The sequence below is a fragment of the Gymnoscopelus braueri genome (assembly GCF_963280865.1).
Source record: "Gymnoscopelus braueri genome assembly, chromosome: 3".
Taxonomy (NCBI): domain Eukaryota; kingdom Metazoa; phylum Chordata; class Actinopteri; order Myctophiformes; family Myctophidae; genus Gymnoscopelus; species Gymnoscopelus braueri.
Window position 1 is genome coordinate 987,600 of NC_137612.1, and position 12,860 is coordinate 1,000,459.

At 47.2% G+C, this 12,860-nt stretch overlaps 1 protein-coding gene across 1 annotated transcript in view; it reads right to left on the minus strand.

The window, feature by feature from the left end:
- The window catches only part of LOC308080170 (uncharacterized protein), a 104,889-nt gene that overhangs the window by 38,450 nt on the left and 53,579 nt on the right, over positions 1-12,860 (minus strand). Inside the window, exons 29-34 of the mRNA XM_080421946.1 lie at positions 8,114-8,290; positions 7,027-7,109; positions 6,344-6,392; positions 4,597-4,686; positions 3,383-3,478; positions 2,027-2,098 (exon numbers count right to left, since the gene is read on the minus strand). Of these exons, the coding sequence (XP_080278072.1) occupies positions 2,027-2,098; positions 3,383-3,478; positions 4,597-4,686; positions 6,344-6,392; positions 7,027-7,109; positions 8,114-8,290 (567 nt within the window). The remainder of the gene's footprint in view (positions 1-2,026; positions 2,099-3,382; positions 3,479-4,596; positions 4,687-6,343; positions 6,393-7,026; positions 7,110-8,113; positions 8,291-12,860) is intronic.

The following is a 12,860-nucleotide window of genomic DNA, read 5'->3' on the forward strand; positions in this document are numbered from 1 at the left end:
ACATAAAATAATACAAACTGAGGTGACTTGGTGCGTTCACAAACCTTTAAAACATAAAATAATACAAACTGAGGTGACTGAGGTTCACAAACCTTTAAAACATAAAATAATACAAACTGAGGTGACTTGGTGCGTTCACAAACCTTTAACACATAAAATAATACAAACTGAGGTGACTTGGTGCGTTCACAAACCTTTAAAACATAAAATAATACAAACTGAGGTGACTGAGGTTCACAAACCTTTAACACACAAAACGCTAATCGGTCGAAGGGCCTTTTTTACACAATATTAGGACACAATGTGTCAGTTAGTTTCACCAAGTAAAGTGCTTGTTGTGTGTGGGCTTTGTCGTTTTGCTTTTAAAGAGGACATGAAATGGTATTTTGAGAGTATTCTGTACGGTATTTGATTTCCTAGGGATCAGTGTGTCTCTGCCGCGAGCCCTGCTTTCCCACCGGGTCGTAGTAACACGCCCCCTTCTGTGACGCCCGCGGGACAGCTTCTCGTCTAGTCACGCTTCACATTCCAGGAGGACAGCACTGCACTGGCCGGCTTTCCTCCGTGGTGGAAAAGGATGCTCGGCACTGGCATTGCCTGGGGGTAATGAACAGGGAAGTCGAGGCACATGGATGGTAAAGGCTAACGCTTAGCGTTGACGCCACGGTGCCATCAGGTGTTACAGAGGTTTTGGGAGTCATTTAAAGCGGTCCGCCCATGTGAGAGGCAGTTCCGCGTGCGTCACAGAAGGGGGCGTCGCCAAGCTACTACTACGACCCGGTGGCAAAAGCTGGTGCGCGTCTCAGCCAATGGATGGGGGAGGGGGTTGAACCACATGGATCTACTAACATCCACACACTGTCTGTCTGTCTGTCCAGTGTCCACACATCTTTTATAAACTATAAGCTGGTAATAAGCACCAATTCTGTGCATCGGCGAGTACGACCATGCAGTCTTATGCAAAGGTTAACAGAGAACACACTCTTGCCGTGTTCACAGCCTCCCTCTAAACCCACCTCTTCAGACTTGCTTTCCCTTCTAAGTCAAACCAAATCTCCCATTCTGCTTCTTATTAGCTTATTCTTTTTAGCCTTTTCACTTTTTTTTTGCTCCTAATGGTACATATAGTGCATTTATATATCGCTTTTACCCAAAGCGCTTTACATAGATTGTGCATTACATTCACACACACACACATTCACACACACATTCATACACCAATGGCGGTGGAAACCATGCAAGGTTCAGTGTCTTGCTCAAGGACACTTCTACACTAGCCTTCACTAGCCTTCCTGCTTTCGTGTCTAGAGGGGCGGGTTTAAAATCAGCACGGAGAGAATGCGCCTGATCCCATTGGTTCACCGATCTGTCCGTCAGCCTCCGCCCCGTCAACACAACATTTGGAGCGACGCCCACTGCACTCTGGTTGGTTGGGGAAATGAAACACTTCCTATACACAAATCCACGGATTGCTGCGGTGTCAACGCTCCGCGAACGCGACACCGCAGCAATGGCCGCCTACAGGCAGCTACAGGCAGCTACAGGCAGCTACAGGCAGCTACAGGCAGCGCTTCTGTGGATTCGTCTATACCTAGAACACAGACTTTTATTTTTTAGCAAAACAAAAAAATAAAAGCTTGGAGATCGATGCTACTTCAACACTAACTCTGGGGGAGCCAAGGATCCAACTGGGAACCTCAGGGTTCTCCATCTGGCCGCTCTACGGCCACTCTACCCCTGAGCCACTGCTGCCCTGAACCTAATAAAGTTGTTTATATTAATGTGTTTTGGGTTCTGAGAAAAGCTCTATATAAGTCTGATATATTATTATGAGTGGAAAAGTGACTGATACTGGTTAGAACCTGATGATGTAATAATCACACATGGTGTTTTTATTTGACAGAAATAAAAACGCTGTAGTATGATCAAAGTAGGTGTTAATGTAGGGGGGAAAAACACACATAAAGATAAAACATGGAGATACGAGGTTTCTGTGTTTTGTGTGTGACTGTTGTGACTGTCTGACCTTGGTTCTGTACGTCGTGTCTCCAAAAACAAGCTCCGCTCCGGCCTTGGGCTCCTTCCCGCTCTTCTTCAACTGAGCGCACACACACACACACACACACACACACACACACACACACACACACACACACACACACACACACACACACACACACACACACACACACACACACACACACACACACACACACACACACACAGTGGAGGTCAGTCACATACAGACATTATGAAAGGCTGATGAAAACCCCCATCAGCATGTTTTAATTAAAAACTAAATGAGCATTGAGAGAGCAGTGGTTGTGTGTGTGTGTGTGTGTGTGTGTGTGGGGGGGGGTCTGGGACACAGACTGTCGCCACAAACAATAAGTGATTGTTTATTCTGTAAAGTCACACTTACATAATAAGTATCACATTACAGAAACGATCCAATGACATTCACCTACTCTTCATTTACCCCCCCGCCCCCAAAAATAAATAAATAAAGAACTGTGACATCAATTTGTCTCAACACAGAGACATGTTTGTGTTATGCTTTTAGCATAACCTTTGACAGTATACTACTACCTGTACTGTGAACAAACTTGTTAATAAAGGTTTTCAATCAGTCAATCAAAAACTCTGACATCATGTTATAACCTGTCATAACAGTCATTTTCTTTGAATCCTATATGTATAAATTCTACATCTCTGTGTGAGTGAATGAGTCATTCACTGGACGTCATATGTGATGACGTCATCAGTCATGCCCAAATATGGACTTCCACAGAGTCCCAGTTCCAGACTGGCCTCCAGTCCTACGGTACCAGTGCCTTATAAGGGCGTGAGTTTAAAAAGGGAGGTTCACATTCCAGAGGAAGATATTTTGTTCTCAACACAATCTCAAATATGCAGGTTTGATAAACTCCTGTATGACTGCAGCACGGAGCATAAAACTGATCATTAACCACTTTCATATTTTACCTGGGGACCCCCCAACATAATCATATTTTACCTGGGGACCCCCCACCCCACCCTGACATGCACTTAATTGTAGGAGTTGAGGCATTACATTTAGTTTGACTCGGTTCCACAGATAAATATTGTGAAAATAGTCGATCTAAAAGTGCTGAGCTTGTAGTTCGGCTATTTTCATAACTTCCCTTCATGTAGCAGAGCATGAAGGAGGGGGGGGGGGCTCACAGGTAAGGAGGAGTGGGCTCTCTCCAGGTACACAAAGAGCAGAGAGGCAGTGTGTGTGTGTGTGTGTGTGTGTGTGTGTGTGTGTGTGTGTGTGTGTGTGTGTGTGTGTGTGTGTGTGTGTGTGTGTGTGTGTGTGTGTGTGTGTGTGTGTGTGTGTGTGGTGGGGGGGGGGACTCACAGGGAGGGAGTGGGCTCTCTCCAGGTACACAAAGAGCAGAGAGGAAGTGGGAACGGCTTTGTTCTGGAAGGAATGAACCGTCTGGAGCTGGAGAACCTGGAACACAATCACATGAACATTATACCCAGGGCTGCATTCGGTGCAATCTGTAACGTTTATGTCCTACTCGGGATTCGAACCAGTGGTGTGTTCTACCGTGTTACGCTATATACTGTACATAGTATAGGCCTACCGTCCAAGAATGTAGACTTTTTCATGTGATAATGTGGTGTCTTGAGGAGATAATGACCGCTGGAAGTAATTCACACATTAACTTAAAGAGGTGGTGCCATGGTTTTTCATGTGTCTATGAGGTTGATAGAACTTCATTAAGCCCCCTGGTGGTGTTTTTATGGTGTTTTATGTCTTCTCTGACTATACTGAGTTTCTACCTGAATCTGAAACCTTGAGGGTCAAACGTGCCAATAGAAAAACATCGCTTTAGTGACATAGTAAATACATACCCTCCCCCTCATTATCATAACACAACAGCTGTGGGCATGAGGAGGAGGAGGGACTAGGACAGGTGGGTGGTGCTAAGGTGGTGGAGGAGGTGCTAAGGTGAGAACCAGATATACTTAATGAACTGGAGGCGTGTCCACAGAAAAAGATAAACACTTTCAGTACACTTTTTAAAAAAAATCTTCCTCCTAGTATAACCATAATACCTGATGATTATGTTTTAGGGGGGGGGGGAAATCACTGAAAATCACGGCACCCCGTCTTTAACAATAGAGCGGTTATTTCATTATGTGACCACTCTAACACGGTAGGAACCCACTCTAACACGGTAGGAACCCACTCTAACACGGTAGGAATCCACTCTAACACGGTAGGAACCCACTCTAACATGGTAGGAACCCACTCTAACACGGTAGGAACCCACTCTAACACGGTAGGAATCCACTCTAACATGGTAGGAACCCACTCTAACACGGTAGGAATCCACTCTAACATGGTAGGAACCCACTCTAACACGGTAGGAACCCACTCTAACACGGTAGGAACCCACTCTAACACGGTAGGAACCCACTCTAACACGGTAGGAACCCACTCTAACACGGTAGGAACCCACTCTAACACGGTAGGAACCCACTCTAACACGGTAGGAACCCACTCTAACGCGGTAGGAACCCACTCTAACACGGTAGGAACCCACTCTAACATGTACTGACCTGGTCCAGATGGTCTGTAGTGGACACGGTAGGAACCCACTCCAACACCAGGTGTATCTGACCAGACTTCACATCAGCCAGACTGTACCACTGGAACAAACAGACTTCACATCAGTCAGACTGTACCACTGGAACACACACACACACACTTCACATCAGTCAGACTGTACCACTGGAACACACACACACACACACTTCACATCAGTCAGACTGTACCACTGGAACACACAAACACACTTCACATCAGTCAGACTGTACCACTGGAACACACACTTCACATCAGTCAGACTGTACCACTGGAACACACACACACACACACTTCACATCAGTCACACTGTACCACTGGAACAAACAGACTTCACATCAGTCAGACTGTACCACTGGAACACACACTTCACATCAGTCAGACTGTACCACTGGAACAAACAGACTTCACATCAGTCAGACTGTACCACTGGAACACACAAACACACTTCACATCAGTCAGACTGTACCACTGGAACACACACACACACACTTCACATCAGTCAGACTGTACCACTGGAACACACACACACACACTTCACATCAGTCACACTGTACCACTGGAACACACACACTTCACATCAGTCACACTGTACCACTGGAACACACACACACACACACTTCACATCAGTCAGACTGTACCACTGGAACACACAGACTTCACATCAGTCAGACTGTACCACTGGAACACACACACACACTTCACATCAGTCAGACTGTACCACTGGAACACACAAACACACTTCACATCAGACAGACTGTACCACTGGAACACACAAACACACTTCACATCAGTCAGACTGTACCACTGGAACACACAAACACACTTCACATCAGACAGACTGTACCACTGGAACACACAAACACACTTCACATCAGACAGACTGTACCACTGGAACACACAAACACACTTCACATCAGACAGACTGTACCACTGGAACACACAAACACACTTCACATCAGTCAGACTGTACCACTGGAACACACAAACACACTTCACATCAGTCAGACTGTACCACTGGAACACACAGACTTCACATCAGTCAGACTGTACCACTGGAACAAACAGACTTCACATCAGTCAGACTGTACCACTGGAACAAACAGACTTCACATCAGTCAGACTGTACCACTGGAACAAACAGACTTCACATCAGTCAGACTGTACCACTGGAACACACAGACTTCACATCAGTCAGACTGTACCACTGGAACACACAAACACTTCACATCAGTCAGACTGTACCACTGGAACACACAGACTTCACATCAGTCAGACTGTACCACTGGAACACACAGACTTCACATCAGTCAGACTGTACCACTGGAACAAAACAACACACATAGATCTGGTCATTGATATAGTTGTTGTCGGGCAGAAACCTTGTATCTCCATATTCTCCGTTTTTGTGTTTTTTGCTCATAAAATCACAATAGTTTATTTAAAATGAGATTCCCACGCACTCACATCATGATGACATTTAAGAAAACAGACAGATATACATTACCATACAGAACATTATACAATCAGCTTACATTTTACGGGGGGGGGGGGTTCAGTTTAGAATGTCAGCCTCCTGAAGGTGTTTTTTTAGGCCAGTTTAGAAAGTGAGTAGGGTTTTACACTCCTTTACTCCTTTACTAGGGCATTTCACATGTTGTTGCATAGCATGACAACGACTTCATTCCCGTACACTATGCATGATAGTTAAAAGTTACTCACCTGGTCTGTGTACTGAGACTGGATGATGTCTGCCAAGCTGATGTTCAACCTGCAGAACAACAGAGAACAAAGCATTCAACCTGATTTAGGAAACCATGCAGGGCACTGACCTGCTTCATCAGGAGCAGTTAGGGGTTCAGTGTCTTTCTCAAGGACACTTCAACACTAACTCTGGGGATCGAACCCGGGATCGAACCGGGAACCTCACGGATCCCATCCGGCCGCTCCGGCCACTCTACCCCTGAGCCACTGCTACAGCTACTGGTATGTACTATTGTACTAGTATGTGTTATCCTTTTAGCATTATTGTATACAGTAACAGTACCTCTGTATCATCTGAGTCATATCACCTGAAAGAGCATACAGTACATACACAGGTTTATACACATCCTACATAACAGTCCTTTAAAGCTCTATATTCTGATCATAATCTTTACTATGTTGTCCGTTTTCGTAATTGTTATCCCGATATATATGTTCTGTTTACTAAAGAGCTGGAGAGACGGGGAGACCTCTGTTATTGAACAATCACTCTATAGCAATGATTATTATCATTATTATCATTATTAATATGCTGTCATACAACGGTGACACCAGCGTACAGCAGACTATAAATGAAGCATTACTCTATAGATATTATATATAATATAGTAATCTCATTACTGTGGTCACATTATTCTCACCTGCCCAGGAAGTCATCTCTGTCCATGTCTTTATCGTACAGCTCCACCTTCATCACCAGTCCTAGCTGAGGCCTCAGCACCACCTGAGAACATGACCACAAAGGACATTAATAATAATAATAATAATAATAATAATAATAATAATAATAATAATAATAATAATAATAATAATAATAATAATAATAATAATAAGACCATGACCATGACCACAACACTCAACACAATGGATATGAGGTGGCTGCAACCACACAACGCACATCAGAAACTCTTTATTGTCATTATACTAGACCAGTAGTTCTCAAACTTTTTCATGTCAAGGACCCCCATAATGATATACATTTGGCTGTAGACCTACTCCCCCCCCCCCCCCCATCTGAAAATGTTTTGTGTCAGGGAGACCCCCAGAAGAGAAGATTTGTGTTAAAAAAATCTAAATTATTCAAAACACCTTCAAGATATATTTTTTTGTTTTGAAAATAGCAGATGTGCAAATATTACAGTATTTAAATAGCCAACGTATAAAATATGGATAAAGAGCATCTCAGAGAACTCAAGAGCCTTAAAAGACATGAAAGGAAAGCAAAAAGAAATCTATCTTACAATGATTTAGCTGTGCCAGTTTTACTGTTTATATATTTTTTAATGGTATGTTGGGGCGGCAGTGGCTCAAGGGTAGAGTGGCGGGTAGAGTGAACTGGAAACACTGTGTGTGTGTGTGTGTGTGTGTGTGTGTGTGTGTGTGTGTGTGAGACGTGTGTGCGCGTGCGTGCGTGCATGTGTGTGTGAATGGGTGAATGTAATGCACAATCTATGTAAAGCGCTTTGGATAAAAGCGCTGTATAAATGCACCATTTACCATTTATTTTACCATGTTATTTTTTGTATTATGAAATAATATTTTTTCTGACCTTTGACAAATGCCCTGTATTACAATATAAAATAACAACTAATACAAAGTAAATACAGACTAAAGTAACCTCACCTCGTACATCTAAACACAGACTAAAGTAACCTCACCTCGTACATCTAAATACAAACTAAAGTAACCTCACCTCGTACATCTAAATACAGACTAAAGTAACCTCACCTCGTACATCTCGTTCCAGATGGGGTTCAGGTTCTCCTTGATCACATGACTGGTGAAGGTCGTGACCCCCACACTGACCTTGACGTAGGGGTCACTCTTACCCTTGACCATGCCTCCCATCTTGTTGTCCTTGGCAACCAGACTCTGAGCCTCCAGAAGGTGGATCCTCAGGAAGCCCTGAAGAGGAGAAATGGAATTAATTACGTAATCAGTATCGGAGCCAAAACAACAACATATCATCGTTGTCGGGCAGAAACCAACTGTGTCCATGTTTCAAAGTTTGTATTTTCTTTAATAAATCAGTGTTATTGAACAGCCTTTACATCTGTGTGTTTGTTTTACAAATATTGAACCATTGAAAAGTATTAAAAAGTGTTTCTAACTAAACCTCCTAACTCCATTGGATCCTCAAACTGTCCATCACCTGACTTGGTCATTCTAATCAATGATGGACAAAACAACTATTTCCACATTCTTTTATTTTTATTTTTTAAACAATATGTGTTTTGTTTTTAAACAAAATTCGAAGACATGACACAATGTTTAGATATTTTACACACAAACAACACAAAAGACCACACACCTAACAGACACCAAAATAAAACTTAAATAAAACAGAACAACACATGGGGCAAATGCAACATCCTCCGATAAAGTGCATTAAGTCACAACAGTTTATGAGGTATTTCCATTATCATCATTTTGAAGCATGTCCGACACGTCAACGTCCCTTAAGCGTTGGGAAAAAGGCCCCCAAACCCTATCATATAATTCACTTTTCCTCTTCAGGATATAGGTTATCCTTTCCATAGCACAGAAACTGCTAATTTCTCTGAGCCATTGGCTCGCCCGTGGTCTTTGAACGTTCTTCCATGATAAAGCAAGTGTGTGCTTCGCTTAGAGTAACGACATGTCCAAAATAATTGGTTTATTCCCTGGTATGACCAGGGTTTCAGGATATAACCCCAAAATGAAACGTTTTGGATCCAACGGTACCTTTACATCCAGCATTATATAAATGATTTGTGAGATCTCACCCCAAAATGTCACCATCTCTCTGTATTCCCACATACAGTGAAAAAAGTGTGCCCTTCGACCAGGGGCGCAGCCATGGGTGGGCCTAGGTGGGCCGTGGCCCACCCACATAGAAAGCTGGCCCACCCAATCGATGTAGCAAAAAAAATATATATATATATATATTTGTTTGTTTGTGTCCCCGTGTCCGTACGGGGGTCATGTGTCCCCGTGTCCGTACGGGGGTCATGTGTCCCCGTGTCCGTACGGGGGTCATGTGTCCCCGTGTCCGTACGGGGGTCATGTGTCCCCGTGTCCGTACGGGGGTCATGTGTCCCTGTGTCCGTACGGGGGTCATGTGTCCCTGTGTCCGTACGGGGGTCATGTGTCCCCGTGTCCGTACGGGGGTCATGTGTCCCCGTGTCCGTACGGGGGTCATGTGTCCCTGTGTCCGTACGGGGGTCATGTGTCCCTGTGTCCGTACGGGGGTCATGTGTCCCCGTGTCCGTACGGGGGTCATGTGTCCCTGTGTCCGTACGGGGGTCATGTGTCCCCGTGTCCGTACGGGGGTCATGTGTCCCTGTGTCCGTACGGGGGTCATGTGTCCCTGTGTCCGTACGGGGTCATGTGTCCCCGTGTCCGTACGGGGGTCATGTGTCCCTGTGTCCGTACGGGGGTCATGTGTCCCTGTGTCCGTACGGGGGTCATGTGTCCCTGTGTCCGTACGGGGGTCATGTGTCCCCGTGTCCGTACGGGGGTCATGTGTCCCTGTGTCCGTACGGGGGTCATGTGTCCCTGTGTCCGTACGGGGGTCATGTGTCCCCGTGTCCGTACGGGGGTCATGTGTCCCTGTGTCCGTACGGGGGTCATGTGTCCCTGTGTCCGTACGGGGGTCATGTGTCCCCGTGTCCGTACGGGGGTCATGTGTCCCTGTGTCCGTACGGGGGTCATGTGTCCCTGTGTCCGTACGGGGGTCATGTGTCCCCGTGTCCGTACGGGGGTCATGTGTCCCCGTGTCCGTACGGGGGTCATGTGTCCCTGTGTCCGTACGGGGGTCATGTGTCCCTGTGTCCGTACGGGGGTCATGTGTCCCTGTGTCCGTACGGGGGTCATGTGTCCCTGTGTCCGTACGGGGGTCATGTGTCCCTGTGTCCGTACGGGGGTCATGTGTCCCCGTGTCCGTACGGGGGTCATGTGTCCCTGTGTCCGTACGGGGGTCATGTGTCCCTGTGTCCGTACGGGGTCATGTGTCCCCGTGTCCGTACGGGGGTCATGTGTCCCTGTGTCCGTACGGGGGTCATGTGTCCCCGTGTCCGTACGGGGGTCATGTGTCCCCGTGTCCGTACGGGGTCATGTGTCCCCGTGTCCGTACGGGGATCATGTGTCCCTGTGTCCGTACGGGGGTCATGTGTCCCTGTGTCCGTACGGGGGTCATGTGTCCCCGTGTCCGTACGGGGTCATGTGTCCCCGTGTCCGTACGGGGATCATGTGTCCCTGTGTCCGTACGGGGGTCATGTGTCCCTGTGTCCGTACGGGGGTCATGTGTCCCTGTGTCCGTACGGGGGTCATGTGTCCCCGTGTCCGTACGGGGGTCATGTGTCCCTGTGTCCGTACGGGGGTCATGTGTCCCTGTGTCCGTACGGGGGTCATGTGTCCCCGTGTCCGTACGGGGGTCATGTGTCCCCGTGTCCGTACGGGGGTCATGTGTCCCTGTGTCCGTACGGGGGTCATGTGTCCCTGTGTCCGTACGGGGGTCATGTGTCCCCGTGTCCGTACGGGGGTCATGTGTCCCTGTGTCCGTACGGGGGTCATGTGTCCCCGTGTCCGTACGGGGGTCATGTGTCCCTGTGTCCGTACGGGGGTCATGTGTCCCCGTGTCCGTACGGGGGTCATGTGTCCCTGTGTCCGTACGGGGGTCATGTGTCCCTGTGTCCGTACGGGGGTCATGTGTCCCCGTGTCCGTACGGGGGTCATGTGTCCCCGTGTCCGTACGGGGGTCATGTGTCCCTGTGTCCGTACGGGGGTCATGTGTCCCTGTGTCCGTACGGGGGTCATGTGTCCCTGTGTCCGTACGGGGGTCATGTGTCCCCGCCGTACGGGTCTCATCATGTGCGTGTGCGTGCCAACCCGCTCCTGCCTAGGCCCAGCCTATACTAGCGTTCTGGCTGAGCCACTGCCTTCGACCGCTCACATTTAATGCAAATGTCTGGAATATCTCTATTAAACTGATGTAATTCAGCTGGTGTTATATAAGTGCGCATCAACCAGTTATATTGTAGCAATCTTAATCTAGAATTTGCAGAACTATCTCCACATTAATGGTCAAAAACCTCCACTTGAGCTCTATTTGGGTAAAGTGATGATAATATAAGGACACATTCAGACAATGTATAAAGTCACCAACTTTGCAGTGTTGTTCAAAAAATATGTTTTTTTAATTTCCTGAATAGTTAATATTTTGGACATGGTTGCTTTCTGCCCGACAACTCCCTGCCGCCTCCAGCCCGTAGGAACCAGATTTATGGGCAGAGTTTCCTCTTTTGTCAACCCTCAGGCCCTCAGGACCCTCTCAGGGGCACTGATTCAGCCCCTTTTTGACTATGCTTGCTCCTCTTGGTACTCCAACACCTCAGTGTCACTGAAGACTAAGCTTCAAACCTCCCAAAACAAACTGATTTGACTACTCCTCGGACTGGGGCCCATGACCCACCTCTCTCCCACTCACTTTGCCAGCCTAGGCTGGCTCAGGGTGGAAGACAGGGTTAAACAACTAAAAATGGGACTGGTCTTCAAAATTGTAAATGCAGATTTGCCCGAAATGCCCGAAATGCCCCCTCTGCTCTGCTCTGCTCTGCTCTGAGCTTCCGTGTGCGCTGCTCTGTGGCTGCACCGTGACCTCAGCGTGCCTTGTATGCCTTGGTGTTTAGTTGTTTGTTTTGTCCGTGTGTCTATATGTCGTTACATGTAAAGATGTGCAAGATCGCCAAGATGAGAGCCGTAGAGGTAGCTCTACTGATCCTGTGTATTAGTAACTCCTGTGGAAAGTGCTGGTCGGTAGAACCGGGGACCCGGCTCGAGGCAAACATCTGGCGTGACGACGGGGCGACCTGGATCGCCCGTGTGTACAGCCGAGCTGCACTACTGGCATTACGGCCACCGGAGCCGAACACAACGGCGGGCCACGTCCACTTGCCCGTGTTGGATGACATCCCTGTGGAGCTGATCCGAGGAAAAAGAGGGAGAATTCGGATCCGATTACGGAGGAGATTCACCCGCCCCCCGCTCCCCTTTATCGTTCTGGCCAACGTGCGATCCTTGGAAAACAAAATCAGCACGATAAGAACATACACAAGGTACAGCTATGAATTTCGTGAGGCATCACTGTTATGTTTCACTGAAAGCTGGTTAAAGCCATCAAAACCAGACTCACTCTATGAGGTCCCCGGATTCACTCTGGTGCGACTGGACAGAGGTGGAGGGAGCGGTTACGGTGGAGTATGTGTGTACATTAATGATCTCTGGTGTCGATCCCATTCCGTCAAACTCGGGATATGCGACGATCCCAACGTGGAGATCCTGGGCATGACTTTAAGACCGTTCTATCTTCCCCGCGAGTTTGGGTGCATTCTGCTGTTCCTAGTCTATGTGCCTCCTAAAGGGCCAGGAAGAGCCGCACAGGCAGCAAAAACAATTGCTGACTGTGTACATGGACTACAACTACAGTACCCAGAGG